Source organism: Plodia interpunctella, chromosome 23 (genome assembly GCF_027563975.2).
Source record: "Plodia interpunctella isolate USDA-ARS_2022_Savannah chromosome 23, ilPloInte3.2, whole genome shotgun sequence".
NCBI classification, from domain to species: domain Eukaryota; kingdom Metazoa; phylum Arthropoda; class Insecta; order Lepidoptera; family Pyralidae; genus Plodia; species Plodia interpunctella.
The window spans coordinates 5,910,691-5,934,918 of NC_071316.1; the positions used below are offsets into that span (position 1 = coordinate 5,910,691).

Genomic DNA, 24,228 nt, shown 5'->3' on the forward strand with positions numbered 1-24,228 from the left:
AATGTGTGTGTGATAAATGACTCAAAACAACAATGATTTTCATTAAACTATCTTCCAGATAAACTGGTAAATCTTGCATTTTTGAGGGATCATCATCATCAGTTGTATTTATTGCCTCGTTGCTGAGGGAGACAGTGGCCTCGTACGAAGTTTTTGCTTCCTTAAGGGCCTAGATCCAGGCCTAATAGAGATTGGTGCATTTTATCAACAGAAAATACAGCCTGGACCATGTTAGCTTGATAATACATTTTTCACCAATGTTTAACCGACTCTATTGTAGGCTGAACTTTACGTATCACATCTTTGTATAGATCAGTATCACATCTGTATCGTTTACAGGGCAGACAGAGCCAAGAGCTGCGAAACGCGACCGCCACATTTAGGTTACTTATACCCTAAAAATACACCTTAAACCTTCTTTAAATTTCATAATCTTTGCAAAGACAGAGACGAATGCAGTGTTGACCGAAATAGACTGCCCTGCGCACGCGTTCACGTCGGACTCCTGCGCTAAGGATCTATGGATCGTTCCTAATTTAAAAATACCTCGTGCGCCATCCCTTTCGCTCTAATGGGCGTGTGTGACAAGGACAACAGACAGTTATAGTGCATTGTTTGTGATAATGTGGCTCTCTGTGATTATTGCATTTGTGGTTTTTTATCGGGATGCTCGTGGTGAGTAAAATCGTATGATTTAGGCTGTTTTTGGCGTTGGGTTTTTGACGTTTTTATTTTATATTGAATGAAAATTTTACTTAAATAAAAACATTTCAAAACAACGCATTAACAAGACTTACTCAACTATATATTAAAAATAGTAATGTAATGTGTAAAAAAGGTAATGTGAGGATTCTGACGGCATTGGCCATCACACTTGAAAACAAGAACAAAATATAATCCTATATCCTTCCTACAAATATTATAAATGCGAAAGTTTGTGAGGCTGTATGTGTGTATGTTTGTTACTCTTTCACGCAAAATCTACTGGACGGATTGTTATGAAATTTGGTACACAGGTAGAATATAACCTGGATTAATACATAGGGTACTTTTTATTCCGATATTCCCACGGGAGCCCCCGGGATGCAATTAGTAAAATATAAAAATGCACAATTTTTCAGTACATATTATAGGTATAAGTTTGATATCTATTGTTTATAAAAAAAACTTCTGCAAAATGGAACACCACAAACGCTTCTAAACTTAGCTCTTCTTAGACTTTCAGTACTTAACCTTTTATTGCAATAATGTGACAGAGGTTTGAAAGCCGAGGTTTTTTTTTTTCGAATATCTAATAAATAACGCGGAAGAGATGGCTGGATATTGACATAGATTTTTGGAAAAAGGAAGGAGACGCCTTGGCCCAGCAGTAGGACACACCGAAAGCTTAACGAAAAAATCTAAATGAAGTTATTGCGATTCGAAATTGGCCTGAATTGCTTCGAGAAAGGGATGGTACGACCGGCCGTGTCTCTTTTTTTTTCGCTCGACTTGCTTTAATTTGATTTGCTAATGAATACTGTGAATAGGATTCTGAAAATTCTAAAAATATTCTACGTAGACTCATGTACACAATTTATGAAAGTACGCAGTAGAAATTCTTCGAATTGAAGTAAAATTGTGAGTAGTAGGTAGAAGACCATTTCTAGTAGACAGCCCCTACAATGATGAATATCTAGGGGGATATCGTACAAGAAGACTAAATGATAAAAAAAGCTTTGATATCTGATAGGCGACAAAATGTTCTCATACAGAGTTGATTGAAACCAGATCGTGAAATTACAGCCGAACTTTTTTAAAGTTACAGCCGCGAAAGAAACCAGTGAAAAGAGAGAGTTTTACTTTGCTTAAAACATTATAATGACATAAATATCCAAGTTTTGCATGATCTTGGCAAATGCAATGTTGTAAAACTGTCGACACTTGGGCTGTAATTATTTGAACACATAAACGAGTTTTTAACGTCGTGGTGAGGAGCTAAAAGAAATGTTTATCCACGCCAATCATGTTTGGACATTGCTTGTGTGTACAATCACAATCATTGCAAATTGGCTTTTATTACCGTCACGTAGATGTCCATGCAGGGCAATTTGATATGCTGTCGACTGTACATGTATATAGCAACTTAAATTCGTTTAAATAAATATAAAAAAAAAAAATGCCACAAAAATCAAAATGAATATTTGAGTAGTTTTAACTATTACACTTGCGCCCGACCTCATTCTCGTGGGAATGTCGAGATGAAAAGTAGGTACTATGTGTGATTTACCAGGTTCAATTCAAAATTTCATTAAAATCTGTCTTTGCGTAATAATTACATATAAAATAAAGTAGTTTCCCGCTGTCTGTTCATAGGAACATATAGATATAAACATATATAATACATAGGTATATGCTTATATCTTTAAAACTATTATAGATAATGTGTTTTTTGAGGAAGATTTAAGTACATGATTTATTATGGTTTACCTCGAGCTAAGCCGGGAGCGGCCGCCAGTTGAGTAATAAATATCTTCTCACTCACATCCAAACTTTCACATATTATTCCTACATATAATTTATTATGGGTTTACCCGAGCGAAGCCGGGACAGGCTACTAGTTTCTAATATAAATAGGCGTACGATAAGTCTTTTTCATCTTAGCGTTTGTTCGGTTAGTGCATCTAACATGACTGAGTCGCGAAATTCGAACACCAGGCTTAGCTGGATAAATAAATAAATATATTAGGTCAAATCACACAGATTGAGCTAGCCCCAAAGTAAGTTTGAGACTTGTGTTATGGGATACTAACTCAACGATACTATATTTTATAACAAATACATATATAGATAAACATTCAAGACCCGGGCCAATCAGAAAAAGAACATTTTCCATCATGACCCGACCGGGGATCGAACCCGGGACCTCTCGGTTCAGAGGCAAGCACTTTACCACTGCGCCACCGAGGTCATCATCGAGGATAGCGTGTGATTACGCCCTAGATTAGCACCAATCCATGTCCACCCGTGGATGTCGCACGAGCGACTAAGAGATATTTTATTGGCTCAAACGCAACAATATCATTCCTAGGGAGGGTTTTCGTCAGACAGGCGGCAAAAAAATCTCAGCTGACTGTTCAGATATTATAAGCTCGCCTCGCTTAAGTCACAGCCTCGAATGAGCAATATAGACAAAGGACAGCTTGCTTCATGATAGAATTGGGATTCTGAATTTTTCTTTGATTGCCTTTTACGATCGGTAGGAGATGCAGCTTATTATTGCATATTCTTATATTTTTTCACTCGCAGAACAGCATCGCACAATTTATTAACTTTCTGGGTCATATTTCTGGATAATCTAGAGCATCTATAACTGAACCTGTTATACCACTGTTCTAACAGACTTTCTCATTGCCCACAACCCACAGCTTATCTAAATTAGACCAGGGTTATTATTACAACGTTGCCTATAACATGAAAGTAACTGTGTCATCTTCTTATAGTCGTATTTCTCATGGCTGAGAATCGTGGCCATTTTGTGGAATGTAACACACAGAAAGATAAAGATACGTAATATTAATGGAGTGGCTTGCCATTGCCTTCCCCACTTCACATACTAGATGACGAGATATCTAGGGTTCAGGTTTCCTCATGATGTTTTCCATCACATTAGTATACTCTCATGCTCTCAACTCATGTGGCACGAGTAGGATTTGTATCTGGGACCATTCTATGTGGAGGCGGGCGTTTTAACCACTGGACTAATATTAAAAAAAATTCACTAGACTATAAATGTTCAACAGAGCTTCCACGTGTTATGGTTTATGGCGCCCCGAACCCCAGAATCAGCATAAAAAAATAAACCATTGAATTTCGAAGCATCTGCTCTGATTTTATGACCGGCTGCATGACGTTAATCATCTCTCGAGCGTATTCCCGGTTACCTATCTGTCAAGGCTAATGCCTCAGTCACCTCGTACATTCGCAAGAGTACTTAGAGTCATTTTCCAGGACGGAAACTAAACGCATGTTAGTACTTTTTTTATATTAAACTTTACTTAAAACAAAGTCGAAATGTTTAGTGTTCATTATTTAAATATGAATGAGACAGATGATCGAAATAACTGTCCCATAAACTGGGTCAGGTATCGGGGACATCTTACAGGAAAATTTATAATAGCCATAAAACTAGAAATGCAACTATGCTTATAATATTTTTGATTTATTATTTCAGTAGCGGCTGTCCACTGCTCTGGACGCGGCAAAGACTTACCTATGATATTATTTACCCGTCGAAATCTAGCAAAATATTTATTTTTGATCAAGAAAATAATAAATTCGCAACAATTAATTGCTCCACTTTGACGGTTAATGATGGACTTTCGTGTTTATAATATTAAGAATTGGTAAAAATATGGATTGAAGTATAGATTCTTTGAGTCTTCTAAATATTGTATAAGAGCAGAAGGGGTAAACCCAAGAAGTGTTGGCTTGATGTCGTCAAGGATGATATGCGTGACAATGGTCTGACAACTAGGTATACCGACGACCGTACGAAGTGGAGACGAACAAGTTAATTTGTTAGACAAATTAGAAAAACCCCCGACTTTCAATATTTATATCGCTACAACTATTGCACGGCTGAACAGATTTTGATCAAACATATCTAAGAAGCACCGCATACAAATTTGCTATCAAATAAAAAAAACGGCATCCAAATCGGTGCACCCGTTGATGAGCTACGGTGCCAGGTACACAGACAGACAGGCAAAATTATCGGTCAAACTTAATAACACCCCTCTTTTTTTGTCGACGGTTAAAAAGTAGGAATGCGGGCACTGGGCCCCGACGCGTCGCTCAATGGTTGCGGAAGAAACCGCATAAAAAAAAGTAAAACGTAGGTACAGAAGAGAGTGATAAAAAATAGTACAACATTATATACGAGTACATTACAGTACAACAATACATACATTATATGGACGAGTGAGCTCAGCAGGACTTGAACCTAGGACCTTGCGATCACAGCCTTCGGTCACAACATTCAAAATAGACAATCACCGTTAGACATAAATGTTTTATGTGATTTGATCAATTCAATGAGGTACATCTATTTATTTAATAAAATAATCAGCTATCGATAAGAAATATTACATGTTTTGATAGAACGTTAGTGGGAAAATTACACATCACTACTTTACTGGCTTTTAGCTAGAGCTTTATTCAAATTAATTTAGTAGCTTATTTTATATTAGATATAGCCTGGGGCTTCGCTCCCGTGGGAATTTTAAGATAAAGTATAGCCTATAGCAATCTTGGTTAATGTACAGCTTTCTAATGGTGAAAGAATTGTTGAAATCGGTTCGGTAGTTTCGGAGATTACCCACTTCAAACATACAAACTCACAAAGGCTTACCTCTTTATAATAATAGTATAGATATTTTACACGCCAATACATTATTTTTTCACGGTTTTGAGTGTAAGAATTCAATAATTCTTCACTTCACTGACACAATTGTCAGTGTAGCTTTTTTGCATAAAGTTTTTATAGCTGGATTATTTTTTATTGTACAACGACAAACGGCAATATTATATTATCGTATTTTTTTATCTTATCACGATTTACAATTCTTTATCAAATAAATAAAGTGCACAATTTCCGCATGGTGTCTCTCTCTGTCATCTGTGCCTGTGTTCCTGGTTTAATTCTAGTGTGTAATGTCCTGAAGCCGGATCCATTTAAAAACAGCTTCTTTATATTTATTTACAATTTATATTTATATATTATTTTGTATATTACAAATTACTGAAAACAAAAAGAACTGACAAAAATTAGTTAAAATGTCAGTCTCGTCTCATGTTCCATCCGTCCGTATAACCTGCAACATTGTCCCGTTGGATGGCCAAAGATATCCTCTGGATGAGATATGAACTGGAAAGACGGCCACATACAATTTATTTACTACTTGCGACCCGCGGCTTCGGACAAAACCATAAATTATACATCTACCTAAACATTCCTCGCGAATCACACTATCTACTGGTCAAAACCGTACAAAACTCCGTCCGGTGGTTTTTGAGTTAATCGCTTTAATACGTATATGTATACTGACAGGCAGACGCAACAAATAAATAAATATTATTAGGACAAAATCACACAGATTGAGCTAGCCCCAAAGTACGAGACTTGTGTTATGGGATACTAACTCAACGATACTATATTTTATAACAAATACACATATAGATTAACATTAAAGATCAGGGCCAATCAGAAAAAGATCATTTTCCATCATGACCCGACCGGGGATCGAACCCGGGACCTCTCGGTTCAGAGGCAAGCACTTTACCACTGCGCCACCGAACCGTCGACTTATTTTTATAATATGTAAGCATTTACCATGATGTTTTTCAGCTGTACCCAAAACCCTGGCGGAGGAGATGGCGGAAATCACCCAGCTGTGCTGCAATCAGGGAGTGAAGTATGCCAAGAACCACACCACTGAAGAATGCTCCTCATCCATACCCCCTGACGTGCCATCAGCGTATAGCTCCTTCTGCATCTTCACCATGGATGAATGCTGCAAGGGACACAATCAGTGAGTATAGATTTTAATCCTAAAAGGTAAATAAAATAAATAAATATACTTATACGAGTATAAGGACAAATCGCACAGATTGAGCTAGCCCCAAAGTAAGTTCGAGACATACTTAGATAAATGTTCGAAACTTGTTTTATGGGATACTAACTCAACGATACTATATTTTATGACAAATATGAAAAAGATCATTTTCCATCATGACCCGATTGGGGTTCGAACCCGGGACCTCTCGGTACAGAGGCAAGCACTTTAGCACTGCGCCACCGAGGTCGTCAGGTTAAGGTTCAATATAGTTTAATTCAAACAAAAATAAGGTAATTTTCCTAATAATAAAAATGTGAATGGGAAGACTCAAAACTCAAGAAGAGCTGATTCGAAGTCATCAAGGATAATATGTGTGCTAATGGACTGACGACTAAGGATTCTGGGTCTACCATGAAACATAAAAATGTAGCAATTTTATTGCGTCCAAGAGTTTTCTCTCTTACACGATATGGGTAAAAATATACGGACGTTTCTATCGTGTTATTTGTATGCTTTCTGAATGTCAAAGATTTTCTGAATGTCGAGGATAAAAAGTATGAAAAGGGACCCTAAGCTCCAATGTTATGTGACTAAGATACCTAAGAATAAGATACCTAGAAAAATTACAGATTTAGCATTTGTTTTTGGTTGATCAATGGATGAGACATTATAGATGAGACAGTTTGGATTTTGTAAGAATTTTTGTTATTCAATAATTAATATTAAATAGATAGATAATATAGATAAAACATTTATTTGTAAAACAACAACACAATACATAACCAGACTAAAAACACAAAATAAAACACAGTATTCACATAGCACAATTGAGCAAGTGTAATGTTTTGCAGCAATACAAAAAGGCCCATCTCGGTGCACATATTACCCAGAGCGGCGATACGCTGATTTTCAGATGAGACCTGAATCAGTGTGCGAATGGTGTGTGTGTATATTAACAGTGAGGATGAGTGATATATTACTTATTACATATAAACATTGACTGTAGCTACATACACGTACCCAACGTAATAAATAAAGAAAAATAAAATACAAAATGGTAAATTAGTAAAGGATGCTAAAGTACAGTAATAATACATTACAATACATACACTTTACTAAAATAAAATAAACAATTTAAAAAAATATAAGTTTACTCTAGTGGCAACACCCGCTACCGGCAGCGAAGTGTGCAGTTATTTTTTTGTGAATTTAGAAGGTAGGCTCGAAATTAATTTTTAAAGTTACAAATAGAAAATACATTGTATGAACCAATAAAACTCATGTCCTGGCGAAAATGATCCTGATACTATATTGTATAATATCAGTCTTCAAAACTTATAGATTAATTTTAACAATTCTATCATTAAACAGCCTTCGAAGTAACAATGTGTGTTTAATGACACCTCTGACAATTATGACAGTCAAGGATTTCAAGATAATTATTATTTGTTTTAAGTGATAAATATGTATTTGTTTTAGAAAACTGCAAGATTGCGACGCAGCTGTAGATATAGCGTCAAGCACGAACCGGTGTGACGCTGTTACTCCATCAGGACTAGTGAGTATTATCACAGATTAATGAGTTTCATATAGTTGTAAGACGGACTCGCTAAAGGTGCCGCCAGCGGCGAGAATGCAGTCAGGGTTGTCACAAAATATGAATTATATTTTATTATTAGTAAATATATAATAATATTTTGTTTATTAATAAATTTTATTTTAAAAGTTACAGCAAATTGATTCAGATCACAACACGTCACTGTGGATAGTTGGGAGCAGCCAGCTTGAACTTAAGATACATTACTAAGGCTGGGTTGCACCGTCAACTTTAAGGTACAAAAAAAATCATTACAGTAAAATCAGAGTCAAATTTGACGGTGCAATACACTTTTGTTTTGGTAACTTTTCATTTTGTTTTGGCTCTAAGACACACGGACACATCTCCCACCACAATCCCTTTATTTCCTTGCGTCTCTTTTCCTTCGGGTCATCCCTATTCACCTCTTACAATTACATACATACATACGAAGTTACAGTTTTAATATAGAGATGAACTTGGCAACAGAATAAAGGAATGTCTGATGTTGACACAGACACGCAAACATTTCGTCCGCCCTATCTCTGATGATAAGGACCTAATTACCCAGTTACCTACTGGTTTATCAGTGCTTTCCCAACCTTTGTTTTAGAGCAACGCAAAAAGAGGGGTGTTATAAGTTTGACCACTAAGTGTGTCTGTCTGTCTGTCTATCTGTCTGTGTATGTGGCACCGTAGCTCATCAACAGGTGAACCGATTTGGATGCGGTTTTTATGTTCGATAGCTAATTTTTATGCGGTGGTTCTTAGATATGTTTGGTCAAAATCGGTTCAGCCGTTCAAAAGTTGTAGCGAAATTAATGTTGAAAGTCGAGGTTTTTTTTTATTTGTATAACAAATAAACTTATAGCCGAATGCCGACGGAGGGTTCGAAGTATCTAGAACATATTATGTATGAACCCAGGAACAGCCAGGAACTCAAACAAACCATGTACTTATGTAACCTCACGAACCAGTGCAAATGCGCCGATCAGATAATAGGCTAGTTGAGAATTATTCGTTTTGATGACTATTCGAAGGTTAAAAGAAACACCAGTGAAAAAAATACTGTGATAATGACAATAATAATAACTTTATTCACCAAAGAAAAAAAGTACAATAATTGACAGAATCATCTTAGTAGTTAGATTTACAATTTATAAGTTGGACTGTGGACTCTGCACTAAGCGATGCTTGTGTCGCAGGCACAATGCTTTCAAAGGTTTTGACAAAAATTTAATCATCTATTTTTGGACTCGTACACACGCTCCATACTAAATGACACGAACGTCGCAACTTACTAAAATGTCAAAGAAAAAAAGCTAGGTACATAGGATTTGAAAAACCATGCAGGTCACTTTTTATACCAAATATCAATTCTTTAAGACTTACGTAGCTTCCAGATTATGTAATACTTCCAGTAGCTAGGGAACCAACAGGATTAATAAAACGTTGATCAAACTATATTAAGAAGCCATTTATTTAATTGTCTTTAAAATACATAATAATTATCAACAATATCGAAAAATTAACTACACATAACAATTAACTACACGCTTAAGCTATTTATTAAAATTAAAAATTAAAACTAAAATAATTCCTGACGGCATGACACTCATTCCGTGGGAAAATGGGCGGTCGATGGTGTGGGATGCGACGTGCGTGGATACAGTAGCTCCATCCCACGTAGCAACGACTGCCTGTAAGGCTGGTGCGGCTGCGTTGGGGGCAGAGTCCGGCAAAAGGCGTTAATATGAATCTCTGGGAGAGCCATACATATTTTTGCTGTAGAGACCCTGGGACCTTGGGGTGCGGATGCAAAAACCCTTTACAAAGAAATTTCCGCACGCCTGGTCGATGTCTCCGGGGACCCAAGGGCTGGTGACTATTTTGGCCAACGTTTGAGTTTGGCCATACAAAGACGATATGTCGCCAGCCTTCTGGGAACTTTACCGCACGACGACGGCGGTTTAGTGTCAATTTTTTATTTAAATTAATTTAATGTTTATTATTTTAGTTTTAATTTTAACAAATAGCTTAAGTGTGTATGTGTAGTTAATTTTATATTTGATATTGGCGTAATATAATGTTGATAATTATTGTGTATTTTAAAGACAATCAAAATATATTTGTGTTTTAGAGGTGCTGCGAAGAGTGTATCCGAGGCACCTCCGCGGGAGGTCGAGGCGAGGCGGAGTGCGAAGTGACAGTGACCGCGGGGAGTGCTGAGGACCTCCTGCCAGCTAATGCCTTCGCTAAATGTTGTAAGGTATTGATATTTAATACTTTATTATAAAAACGCAATAACAATTCACACTTCGTCCTCTTAAATAGCTTCGGAAACAGTTTTTTCTTCGTGTTAAAATGAGTTTGGGATGGTTGAAATAAAATGTCCATAGCGCATTTAAAATACACACCGAGCCATTAGTGTTTTTATAATGAGCGCCATCTATGATAGAATACAGGTTTTTCGCAAATCCCACGGGAACAACACTTTTTTGCGGGATGAAAGGTACCCTATATATTCTTCTCCATACTCTAAATTACACATAAGCGAAATCTCAAGAGAATTGGTTGCGTAGACAATGCGTGAAGAGGTAATAAACCACCAAACTTACTTTCAATATTAGTTGGGATTTAACTTATTAAAAAATGTCAACATTAGTCAGATGAGCAAGCAAGGCGTTGAGTGGTGAAACAGCACTGTCGCTGTTTAGTGGTGTTGGATAAGGAATCGCTTATACCGCCACGTCTTGCGTATACCAGCAAACACGTAGACAAAAAACGTCTCTGCCATTCCCGTCCCGGCCCAGCAGAAGTGATGTTTTGATGTTCTCAAGAACAATATCCGTACCAATGATCTTACAACAAATGTTACCAATGGGCCTGGCAAAGCAAATAAGGGACAAACTCAAGTGCTGGTTGATGTCGTCAAGGGTGATATGCGTGCCAATGGTCTGATAACTAAAGATACTGACGACCGTGTCACAGGAGATGAAGAAGTATTAAAGGGCTCAACGGCTGAGGTGGAACCGAGGAAAAGCTTAGATGAGAAATATATAGATAAGTAAGGGACCGATCTGCAATTCAATTAACCTAGTAAGTAGGATATTACTGCTAATTATATATGTATTCCTTCACATTATAATATAATTGTTTTACAGAAAGCTGCTAAAGAACAGAAACAAAAGAGTAATGTCCCTGGACCAGTGACGTTGTCGAGATCCATAGATGAAGGTAAGGTTTCTTAATGATATGTGTAATAATATTCTGTCATTAACCCTAGCGGCTGTAAAATTAACAACTGCCGGCAACATGAAATTTTCGTAAAAATCTTTTATAGAAATCATAACTTCTTTTTGATACCAATACATTCTAATGTCTTTGGTCTTCTAAATAAACACAGCAAATTTTTCTTCTTTCGAATCTGCTGGAAGATATTTCTTTCGAAACGAGCAGCACCTTTATACAAATACTCCATGTGTAATTATCATAGGCTATATTTTGTGTACATGAATTTGTTAATAGACAAATAAATAAGCATACATTTACAGTGGTAGCATCAGTTTGTGAAGACTACGCCCCCAACGAGCTGTGTGCACACCACTGCATACCTGTCCCGGGTTCTTACAAGTGCGAATGCAACCCAGGGTACATGCTGATGCCTGATGGGAGAAACTGTATTGAGGTATTTGTCGGCTTTTAGTGCTCCTTATTTATTTATTCAAAATTTTTTGCACAAAATTACAAAAAAAATATTTACAAATGGTGCATTTACGCCGTATGACATTGTGATCCTTCTCATTGGATCTCTCACCCTCTTATTCACATGTATCCCGTTGTATTAGGGGCTGTGATGCCGCGATACCCATGGTTAGCTTGAAAAGAACCTTTATTAGCTGTGATTTTACAACCGGCTGCTTACCTGACGTCAACTCTCTTTGGAAATGCTATTGTTGCCATCAGCTGCCTAGGCTAGGTGTCCCTAAGTCACTTCATACGACATCCATGGGAGGATTCTCTCGTGAATGTCACAATCATCATCTTGTTCCCACAAATGTTATTTTTATCGACCTGAGCATCAAAATCGTGGACTACAAAATCTGACACACTGCAGGTAGTGAAGAACCGATGCAAACCACGCAACCCGTGTCAACACAAGTGTAACGACAATGGCGTGGAAGTGAAGTGTTCTTGTCGCAGGGGCTATGAGCTTATGCCAGATGGAAAGTCATGTCAAGGTAAGAAGCCAAGTTGCGTTGAAGCCAAGCCAACAATACTACTACTCTCTACTATCACTTTATTGAAATTTGAGCTGCAAAATCCAATTGAAGTATGAAGATATATATGAAGATAGCTGATCCTGTGTTTCTAAGCTATGTTTCCGGTGGAAGCAACCGGTAAAACGTTCAGATAAAGTTGATCGATGCGACATTTGAATTATGAGCTTATAAGATAACGTTTCGCTTCTTCAAAATCAAAATCAAAATCAAATCATTTATTCAGAAATTAGGCCTTCACAGGCACTTTTTCACGTCATATTCTAAATTAAATGATGTTTACCAAAGCTACAAACTACTAGCATTTCGGAACGACCACTGCTGAGAAGAAATGCCGAAAGAAACTCATTCAAACAGTGTTGGTCCCTATTATGCCAGAAGGGCTTACCATTTTTTTAAATATAAATTTATGTATAATCTTCATAGACATGGACGAGTGTTTGCTGAACCCTCCCGTATGCCTCCCTGGAGACGAATGCGTCAACGTCCGGGGTTCCTACAAATGTATACCACCAAAGAAGAACACCACCACAGATAAAGGCTTCTGTCCACCAGGATTTGCGAAGAACATCCAAAATGGTGCCTGCGATGGTGAGTAAACAATAGTGCTAATTGATAAAGGTCACTCTTGTTTCAGATCTTTCTCAAGTCGGCGAAAGTTATCTAAACTTGGTGATGACTGTAGTCTAGTGTCAATCAGAACGATCATATAACTCTCTTGTAAACTATATATAATATAATCTACCAATATGCAGGTTACTCTTCACTAGAATCAAGTGGTGGTCTATGAAAACCAACACATGACTTAAGAGGTCATTACAAGATTCAAGCTTGAATCCTGCTGGCGTATGGTCATCTTTATCTCTCAAACAATGCTGCAGATTATAGGAACTAAAATGATTAGAAAATCAATACGTTTTTCTTCATTTCAGATATAAACGAATGTGCTTTGCCACACCCACCATGCCCTTCTTACTTGTGTGAGAACACCATCGGAGCATACAAATGTGGTGGGGTCACTGGAAACCCTATTAACTTGTCCAGTACTATGAAAACGCCGGTAGAGGACAGATGTCCTCCAGGTTTCCGAACGGGATTCAATGAAGAGTGTGAAGGTACAAATTGGCGAAGCCACTGAGAATCCCATAAACTTGGCTAGAGCTTTCAGTCAAGCAAGGATTCATGTAACCTTTAATTCAAATGTATTAGTCAATATAGTCATGGAATTAGTAGGTACTACGTATGGAGTACTTACTAATTCCATGATTATAGTTATAGGTGACATTTGTGTCAGATTCATACAACGAAACCTAAAATCGGCTACGAGCAAAATAACAAAATATTTTTCTCATATATTTTTGCCACACAGCACGCATGATATATTTCTTCGTTCGTTTAAAGAACGAAATATGCTGAGAAAGAATAAAAAATAGAATAGGCAAAGATATACGATTTCGTACTTAATTTCTACCATCTAGTGAGATGCTTATGAAGTGCCATAGACGTATTTTTTTATTGCAGACGTAGACGAATGCGCCAGTCGAAAGCACGATTGCAACCTCATCTCACAATTCTGCATCAACACCAGGGGCTCCTTCTACTGCCAGGACCAGGCTTCCAGACATTGCCCTCCTGGCTTCAAGATTAACGCGAGAACTAATAAATGCGAAGGTAAGTTGCCTAATTTACCAGAACCATGGGTGCACCACATGAGCACAGTCTGTCAAGAAAGTGAAGAAAACGGATTTTTGACAAACTACATATTTTAATCGTTGCAATACCAAATAAAATGGTAATATATATACTCGTACATTCAGTGTTACCAGTCAACAGGAGACAGCAGCGCTCTCATTTAATTTCTTAATTATCTTGATAGAATGTAAAGTTGTTTTTTCAGTCCGAGTCAAATTGGGTAGTTACTAGTTACGAATGGGTAGAACTCGTGGCAAACGAGCAGATGACTCTGACTACTGAATGATGAGTTGTTTTAGGATTCATATCACAGTCGCTCAATGTTTCGCTTTACAACGTCTGATTTCATGGCGCAGTTGAAGAATGGAATTAACAACTTTATCTTTACCGTAATGTTTTTATTTAGTCCACTGTATGTTTTATAGATATCGATGAATGCGAAGACAGCACAGACATCTGCAGACCAGACCAGGTCTGCGTGAACCAACTCGGCCAATACGATTGCAAGTCTAAATTCGACAAGACAAGGTAAATCATGGCAAAATCTTTGATGAGGTTACATACTTATACATACCTTTAAGTCCCCTGATGTGTTCAATAATATTTTGTTCAAGGGTGTAATTGCTTTGTCTAATTGTGTTTACAGGAATGGAAAATGTCCTGATGGAATGAGGATTAAGCCAGGAACCTCCGTGTGTGAAGGTAATGTTATTTCCATAAACCCGTTGGTTAACTACCAGTCCAGAGAAGATTTGACCAACTCAGGATCTCTGGTAATTATGCAATAAAAGAAGGTGGAAGCCAGCTGTAAATATAAAATTCAAATATTGCACTATTTGCAAATTCAGTTCCATGTCTTTAACCGGACCATTTTGCCTTGCGCGGAGTGGAGGCGTTAGGAATTCGACTAGGTACTTTATTAGAACTAGAAACCAAGCAGGTTGGTCAGCTGTGCTGTTACTATATATTATTAGTGTATATATAATAAACCTATAATTGCTTCTAGATATCGACGAGTGCGTGGAAGGCACTCACCTCTGTGACCAGCACCAGAACTGTCTGAACACGAACGGCAGTCACGAGTGCCACTGCAAGCTCGGCTTCGAGCTGGACATTACCACTGGAGCCTGTGTGGGTGAGTCTTGCTGATATTTTACACACCTGTTCAAAATAGGGAGTGTTATGTTTAAAGTATTCATATAAATGAAAATACAATTGAAGCGATGGTAGTCTTAATAGTAAGATTCGAATCCTATTCTAAACTCTAAAATTACATTGTTTAGATTCTTTATATTATTAACATTATCTTTATATATAATCTACATTTTTGTCGTAAGTATATATATATACATTTACAATTTACAATTTGTCGTAACTATATATATATATAGTTACGACAAATTGTAAAGTCAGTTTTTTCTTTTATTTCACTCGTCTAAATATTCATATATACGTACCCTGATTCAAGAAATTTTGCCTCGATATTAGCAAACAATTCACAATGTCGTTTATCCTTTCCTACCTACTTTACCTACATGAATTCCAGACGTGAACGAGTGTGCCACAGACCAGCACGACTGCATCCCAGAGTCCCAGAGATGCGACAACACTGTGGGTTCGTTCCTCTGCGTCAGGTTCCTGTCCTGTGGCACGGGATACATTCTCCACCATGCTACCGGCGTTTGCGAAGGTGAGGAAAGAGGCAGTGAAACAAGACAACAATCTGTGATATGGTTTGTCAATGGATTTGCTCGTTGCTTCTCAGCTGTGGTCGTTTCTAATAGGTACAAACTACTTGTAGCCTTTTTAAGTAATATTAATTTGAAATTTGACTTTCAGATATTGACGAGTGCTCGCTCGGGACCCACAACTGCGCCCGGGCCGGACCGCAATACAACTGTGTCAATATCCCAGGGTCCTTCCGATGTGTCAGGAAGCGAGCTTCCACCACTACCACTACGGCTGCTCCCGAATATGAATACGAATATTACGATTCTGAGTAAGCCTCTCACTTTTCCCGGTTCCTCCTACAATCACAAAGTTTAGGAGTTCTCGTTCATCTTCGCATGTTTCCGAAAAAATACGAATAATTTTACAGTCGTAAGATTGATTTAATTAAAATAATATATAACGTATGTTCTATATTAACCAGCCAACCTCCAGTAATGGAGAAGCATTACAAGAAGAAGAAGTAAGTTATTTTCTAACCAACAATATAATTACATTGTTATGAATTTATTGTTATTTGTTGGTCATTAATAAATTAACATTTTACAGAGAGGAAGTTAACGAAACAAATTCGGCAGCACCACCAAAACCCGATGAAGTGAAACCAACATCTAGCACATCGGTGGCACCAACTCCTCCACCACAAACAACACCCTCAACAAGACCTACAGAACCCGCTCCAACTCCAGAACTACCAGCAGTACTACATACATCTGAGAGAGAACCAGAAAGGCCAGATGAAAGAACAAATGAAATAGTTCCTTCGCAACCTCAGCACCAAATTACTTCACCAAATTATCGTGAACCAGAGTCTCCAGAACCTGAACGAAATAATCCAGCAGAAACGATTCCTCAAACAAGAGTGGAAGAACCAGGAATTCCTGAAACTTCTACCCAGTCACAAAAACCAAGTTCAGAAGACGAATCAAATAATAAAGAACCAGATCAATCAAGAACTTATGAACCATATCCTCCTCCTCCAACTGTAAATGAACCATCACAGAATGAACCAAAAACCGAAACCAATTTCCAACCAACAGAATCAGAGGTTAAACCAACAATAGTCGATGTAAAAGTTGGTGAGAAAACAGCTGTAGTAGATGGCACAGTTACTCAAGATGGTTCAGTGATAGTGGATACTGGTGATGTGCCTAAGAATGAATGGACTAAAATAAATGAGAAACCTGTCACGTGTCAGTACGGATTTGAGCTGAACGACTTTGGTGCTTGTTTCGGTAAATAACTTCATGTTTTCACATTTAATATTTATCTGAATACTTGCTTGCTTTTGTGGGACTATCAAGATAAAAATCCCTGTGTCTGTATACGACTCCCAAATCTCATCGAAATCTAAATAGTAGACAAATTATGTGATAGAGTATACACATTCATTCTTACTTAGTTACATCCGTAGAAAATTTTTTTTTACAACCCGCTTGGCTATGGTCGGCCATGACCACCATAGAAGACTATCGGACTTCTTTTAACACCTCAAGCCTATACTACAATGGGATCGCCTGTTGTCATGGCCTCTTTAACTAGGAAAGGAGAGCAAGAATTTGGTAAAATCTGTTCCTCCACAGACATCGACGAGTGCGCCACCAATCGCCACAGTTGCTCCGGCCTCACCGAAGTATGTATCAACACAATGGGTGGATACCTTTGTGAATGTGCGGCTGGATTCCGTAGGGACATCAGTACTGGAGCGTGTGACGTCATACCAGCACCAACCACTACATCATCGACTACAACAAGCACATCGCCCCCGACAACAACTTCTACAACCACGGAGCCACGTATGTATTATCATGTTACTGGAAAAAAATGTTTTTATTTCTATTACTATTGTATTTCATCTGGTTCCTACAATCGTTGAACACTTATTTGTCTAATGATTTCAAGTAAGTAAGGCAAAAGACAACTCAATCTGAAACTACAGATATATTTTTGTTCCAACAAGTTTGAACGCTAATATATTTTTTTGTAAATACACTGCTCTTATAAGTACGTATGTTTGCTATAATTTTCAGCAAAATATTTCTGGGGCTATCCGGATTATCGACCGCGGGTCACCCGACCCTTCAAACCTCGGTATTTGTGCGATGTTGGTTACCACCACAACTCTAAGAGTGGGAAGTGTGAAGGTAAGTTATGTAATAATAACTAATTAATGATCTTTCTAAAATTTTCCAACGAATATATTTGCTTTTCATTTTGTTTTAACTTTGTAACATCAGTAGTGGTCTAGTGTACATTTCAGACGCTGTTGCTATGTTTACTTGTCTAAAAATTTCTACATCTAGTGACTCTTTTTCCAGTTTCCAATAGCTATAGATTTGCTGAAAAGTGCATACGATTATAACATGGCGCAAATGTGATGATAAATAACCATATTAAGTAGCTCATTCTCATCCTCACGTTTTCCAAGTTTCATTCGGGATTGTCACGCTTAAAATCTTGGGGTCAGTGTAAAAATAAACCTTTAAATTGTAAACATTAGTCTGATTTTATCGGCTGCCTGCCTGACGTTACCCCTCCTTGGGAATGTTATTGCTGCCAATCAGCTGGCAAGGCTACGTGTACCTTATTCGCCTCGTGCCATCCAAGAGAAGTTGTGAACTTCTCTTACTCCTCTGTACTGTTTTGACAGACATCAACGAATGCATAAACGGGCAAGCCAACTGCGCCGCAGTGGAGATCTGCGTAAACACGGACGGTGGTTACCGCTGCGAGTGTCCTCCAAACTGGAGACTGGATGAGATACGACAGCGTTGTGTTCAGATTAGGAACACCACCATGTTTCCGACTGGATACGCTAATGAACGTGGTAAGTAGACATGCATCACTTTTTTCCACATCATTTTTACCATCTACTGCAGTAAGTTTTTATATCCATGTTACCAGAATACCCGCCACCGGACCCAGAAGAGACCATCAGCCACGGGTCCATAGGCCACCAGTATGTGGAGCCGGAGATACACCAGGTCGAAGACAGGGGTTCCGTGATCAGGTGCCCGTGGGGTTACAGGCTGGGAGACGACAATACATGTGAAGGTACACTTAGTATTTTTTAGAGGGACAGAGTCCGCGGAATGAAACATGCCGAATGGAAAAATGTAGAACTTTCAGTAACTTTGTCATATCATATTAGTGAAAAAAAAACTTCAGTACTGCTTTTATATCACACATAACTGGGGGGCGCGGGCTCTTGCTCTTGTTGATCCATTTGGACACTACATACTCATAGGTAAATGTCGTCATCTTTCGTTTTAGATTTTATTCAATTCACTTAAAGCCATCTGACATAACTTTTATGACTACTATGGTACCTATATTTCTAGTGGCAAGTAGTTGCATACACACTAGTGAACTTAAACTGTCAATCAACGTGCAGGTCACAATGTTTTCCTTCACTGGAAGCAAGCGGTAGTCAATAATAACTATTAGTCAGTTTGGTATACAAACTGATATAGCACGAGTAGGATATGCTTAAACCGTGATGACGTTGTAATAATCCTAATCTTCGATTTTTTCTATCAGATATCGACGAATGTGTAACCGGAGCTGCAAAATGCGGGCCGTTGCAGATCTGCACCAATTCTCCTGGAGGATACTCCTGCGGGTGTCTTAAGGGCTATAAGCTGGTGGGAGACCACGAGTGCGCCGATATAGACGAGTGCCGAGCGGCTGGCAGCATGGTATCTCTCTCTCTTATCTAAGGGCGGTGGTAACTCTCTCTCTCTTATGGCTACCGGATAACCCGCTGTGAGGTCCCTATTATGCACGCAGTCCGGGTACATTTATACTTCAATATCAATAATACTTATAAAGGAAAAGTGACGTCATTTTGTGTGTAGCCTCGTAAAGCAGCTAATGTTTATTTTTTTCAGCCGCTCTGCTCCCAGAATGCTGACTGCATAAATACAATGGGTTCATACAAATGCAAGTGCCACCCTGGATTCAGATCAGCTCCAGTCAATGAAATGGTATAATTTTATATTTTCTACAATATTTTTATAGATACTGTGATTGTTATCCATCCATAAGGGAATTCAGTGCCTCAGTGTCGATATTAAAATTGGCGTTGAAATAAAAGCTCGTTTTAATTGCTGTCTCTGTTTAGCCACTATTATCTACGTATAACAGCAGTCACTTGTGTATGACTTTGGCATTTGAGTGTTTTAGTTGTCCCTTCACTTTATTGTTCTAAGGTTGTCCTTTTTTAGGTTACACACTGAACCATGGAATTAATAGGTACATTACTCCGGAGTACCTACTAATTCCATGCACTGAATGTCCGACTGGATGAAACAACATGACAACCGTATTGACATTATAACATCAATCTTGATGTTGGCAAAATCATCGTTTTGGCGAACTATGGAGCCATAACCACAAGAAAAAAAGAAGACTGCGACATAACACTAATCATATTTCCCCACCAGATATGCGTGGACGTGGACGAGTGTGAGGAAGCCAGATCAGGCTCTCTCTGCCAGCAACAGTGCAACAATGTTTGGGGAACCTACCGGTGCTCCTGTCACAGGGGCTACAGGTTGAATGCTGACAATAGGTAAATCTAACATAACTTCTCTCCCTCATCTCCGCATGATCCAGGTCGCATTCGCGGCTATGACATCGCAAAGTCCGGGGCAGCGAATAAATCTTAAAATTCAGAAGATTCGGATGTTATATTATGCCTGCCTGCCAGTTCAACAGTCAACCTATCAGTTGACTTGAAGAAATTTAGCAGAATACAGCCATTTGTTCATAATAACAATATTTTTTAGAACCTGCTCAGATGTCGACGAGTGTGTGGAATTTAAATCAAAAATGTTGTGCGTTGGCCGGTGTTTGAACGAACCAGGCAGCTACCGGTGCAGCTGTCCTTCCGGCTATAGGCTCGCAGAGGACAAGAGGAGCTGTATAGGTAAGTCGTGACTATAAGTGTAAATAAGACTGACAAATAATTTACTCTAGTACGAAAATTCAAAAATTATGAAAAGCATTGGCCCTAAATGCCTGCCCTGCGGCACACCTGAATTTAACAAGTCATGATTTCTTGTGCTATGTCATCTCCGTCCATTTCATTTAATTTTAAAACTCTTTTTAACTAAATGTCGTCTCTCGTAACATGTCCAATTCAGCCAATTGCTTTTAATCTTAGCATTTAAAGGCGTATCTTCAAATAAAACGCCTTGTATCATTACAGACATAGATGAATGTGAAACAGGCGAAGCGACTTGTGCCAAAGATGGTTCGTATGGAGGCACTAGTGACGTGTGCCAAAACACCAGAGGTGGTTACCGGTGCCATCGAATCATGTGCCCTAAAGGATATCAATTGGAGAGCAAAAAGTAAGTTGTTTTGTGAATTACATTGGTAACTCAGTACGTTTTCTCGAAACCTTAGGTATTTGAATTTGTATGGATCAGCAGATTCTTTTACGTGATTTCAGGTTTGCTGTCCTACGAAAAGTTGTTCAGTATCATGGACTGATCATGACAAAATAATGGCTATGTCTAAAAAGTCAACCTGTATTTATTTATCTTTCAGTCGCTGCACGAGAACAGAGAAGCGTTGTCCCCCTAACGACTGGGACTGCTCCCATCAGCCTCTGACATATTCCTACAATTACATCACCTTCGTCTCCAACCTTTACATACCTGAGTCTAAGGTCAGCGACTTGTTTATTTATTTCATAGATATGCCCTGCGGCTTTGTTACTGTGGGAATTTTGGGATTCTGGATAGGCGATTCGAAGTGAGTCGCAGCGAACCAATCATATTGAGGTGTGGTTGTCGTAGTGTCACAATGGCGCAGTGTGATTGGTCCGCTGCATCTCAGATCGAATTGACTAGATGGTGAGATGTTAATAGCAAAGTCGCATTACGCACTCAGGGTCAGGGTTTATAGCGCGAACCATTAGGTAATTGTCAATATAGCACACTCATCTTGTATGAAAATGTGTTTTCCATTCCAGGTGGATCTGTTCACGATGCGAGGACCATCCAAGTTGCCCAATGCCCACATGAAGTTCCAACTCAAACTTGTAGATGTGAAAGCACCGCCTTCAGTGAAAGAGAAAGCAGATATTAATTATTTCTTGTAAGTGTCCTTAAATCAACAGTTAAATTTCTGCTTACCTACTCATAAAGTTGTTCTGATGTTTATGACATAATATGACTTAGAGGCTGCGCGTGGCTGACGACACTGGGAGCTTGAGAATGGTCAAAAATTTTAGTTCTTTAATCATAAAATCCGTTTTCTACTCTTATAGATAAACTTATATGTCTTCTTTGTAGTTTTATTAATGTAATATTATATACTTAAGCAATATTATTATCCACAGAAGTGCTAGTGCTATGAGCATCAACAATATGTGGCCGTCTAAATGAAAAGGGACTTTATGACGTCCGGCATTTACGCCATTATTGCCGTTGTTTTGTATTCGAACAACGGCAATAAAGACCTAAGTGCCAGCCGCCGTAAGGTCCCTTTTGATTTGGACGGCCACATATATATATTTTCTTATGCAATTTGTATGTAACATCTTGTCTCATATACATTTTTTTATGCAGATGATTTGAATATCAGTTTCAAAAACGGTCTAATAATGTTTGTTTTCAGATTGGTGAAACAAAACGCGTATCAAGTAGCGGTGTCTCTGGTGAGGCCGCTGATTGGCCCGCAGAGCATAGAGCTGGAATTGTCTATGGAATTGTACAGTCGCGATCAGTTCGAGGGTATAGCTGTGGCTAAGTTGTTCATACACGTCTCGGAATACGAATTCTAGTTTGTTGTGAAAATTTTGTTATATTTTATAGTTATTGCTTAGAGAAAAATAAGCTTGATATATGTTACGAAGTATTCTATTCATAGCTATATGTGGTCGAGTCCGCACCATGAAGGAAGTCCCACACTATTGTGTGTTAGAAGATAGGAAAATATGCTTATAGACAGATAAATTTATAGAAAACATAATCTTCATATGAGAAAGAGAAACGCGTATTTGAAACACATAAGGAGAAACGGGACAGAACGCTAACATCTATTGTCCCGCATCGTGTGCTGACTTTTTCAAGGATAGAGGCGTATTGAATAGTTCTGTCTCATGTGGCTACGCTTACCTATATTTTTTAGGTTTTTTTTGGAGTCTTGTTCACGCTTGTATCACAATGGTTCGATTATTTTTCTTCCTGTGTCCTTAACAGTATTAATTATTAGCCTATTAATATTATAAATGCGAAAATTTGTGAGGATGTAGGTATGTGTATATGTTTGTTACTCTTTCACGCAAAATCTACTGGACGGTTTGTTATGAAATTTGGTACACGGATAGAACATAACCTGGAATAACACATAGGGTACTTTTTATCCCGAAATTCCCACGGGCGCGTAGCCCCGGGGTGCAGCTACTTCAATGTAAAATAGCTATAATGAACAGTAATTCTAATTTCTAAGTACTTACATCTAAATAGGATTGTGCCATATGTTCTGTAAATATGAGTTAAAATATATATTTTAAGTAATTTTCAACTATTTTATTTTTATTATTTACGGACTAGGTACATGTTTAAAGGTACCTACCTACATAAGGTACTTAATGATATATTTAAAATAAAGCAATATGCTATTTGATAATGATTTTTATTTATTCTACATTCTCAACAGACTGCATTCATACGGTAAGTAAATATGTATAATATATCTTTTGTAACTTTGAACAAAAATGTACAATATATATATATATTTGAGGAAATTTCTATAAATAACCATATTATTATATTGAATATATAATAAAAAAATAAACATACCTATATCAGAATATATTAATATGACATACTTGCTGTACTGACCCTACATTTTGGGAAAATTCTGAAGAAAAGGGGTTATGTCAAAATGAAAATTTTCATATAAATAATTTAAAAAACTGCAGATCATTCGATCAAGCTACATTTTCAAAAATTATTCAAAACTACAAACTACTTGTGCTAATTCACCTAATTATTTTGACAGAAACAATCGAAACTTCAAAGTCTACTCAAAATTACGTGAAATTTTTGTGAATATTATTAGAACTATTCTAAATAAGAGACCCGTTTTTTTTATTTTACTCCAAAAATCTTTCGTCTTTAAGCTTATCACAGACTATCCCATTTAAATATTTATTTTACTCAAATAATATTATAATCGAAGTATTTACCCAATTACATGGGAATATAGGAGGATTAAAACTTTGCACAATGACTAAAAAGAAATACAAAAACAGAAAATAATAGAGCGCCGTTATCCAGACAAGTAACAGCTGATTTACATTTATAATAAAATACACGGCACGTTTTTTAAATTA

The 24,228-nt window shown here is 37.7% G+C and overlaps 1 protein-coding gene across 1 annotated transcript; it reads left to right on the plus strand.

The window, feature by feature from the left end:
* Positions 1–462: 462 nt before the first annotated feature.
* LOC128680147 (fibrillin-1-like) lies at positions 463–23,516 on the plus strand. The gene is made up of 28 exons (XM_053762990.1): positions 463–675; positions 6,389–6,572; positions 8,079–8,157; positions 10,316–10,444; positions 11,340–11,412; positions 11,730–11,863; positions 12,293–12,416; positions 12,882–13,046; positions 13,388–13,570; positions 13,977–14,126; positions 14,573–14,675; positions 14,794–14,849; positions 15,154–15,282; positions 15,694–15,837; positions 15,987–16,146; positions 16,425–17,110; positions 17,459–17,671; positions 17,906–18,019; positions 18,526–18,702; positions 18,780–18,929; positions 19,416–19,573; positions 19,766–19,861; positions 20,321–20,448; positions 20,666–20,805; positions 21,088–21,232; positions 21,432–21,552; positions 21,859–21,983; positions 22,506–23,516. Exons 1-28 carry the CDS (start codon positions 624–626, stop codon positions 22,669–22,671), a joined length of 4,284 nt encoding a protein of 1,427 aa, XP_053618965.1. The 5' UTR covers positions 463–623; the 3' UTR covers positions 22,672–23,516.
* Positions 23,517–24,228: the final 712 nt, after the last annotated feature.

Coding starts and splice junctions, on each gene's coding strand:
- LOC128680147 (XM_053762990.1), top strand. CDS start 624: ATGTGGCTCTCTGTGATTATTGCATTTGTGGTTTTTTATCGGGATGCT. Junction 15,283..15,693: donor TACCACTGGAGCCTGTGTGG/GTGAGTCTTGCT, acceptor CATGAATTCCAG/ACGTGAACGAGTGTGCCACA. Junction 20,806..21,087: donor GGACAAGAGGAGCTGTATAG/GTAAGTCGTGAC, acceptor GTATCATTACAG/ACATAGATGAATGTGAAACA.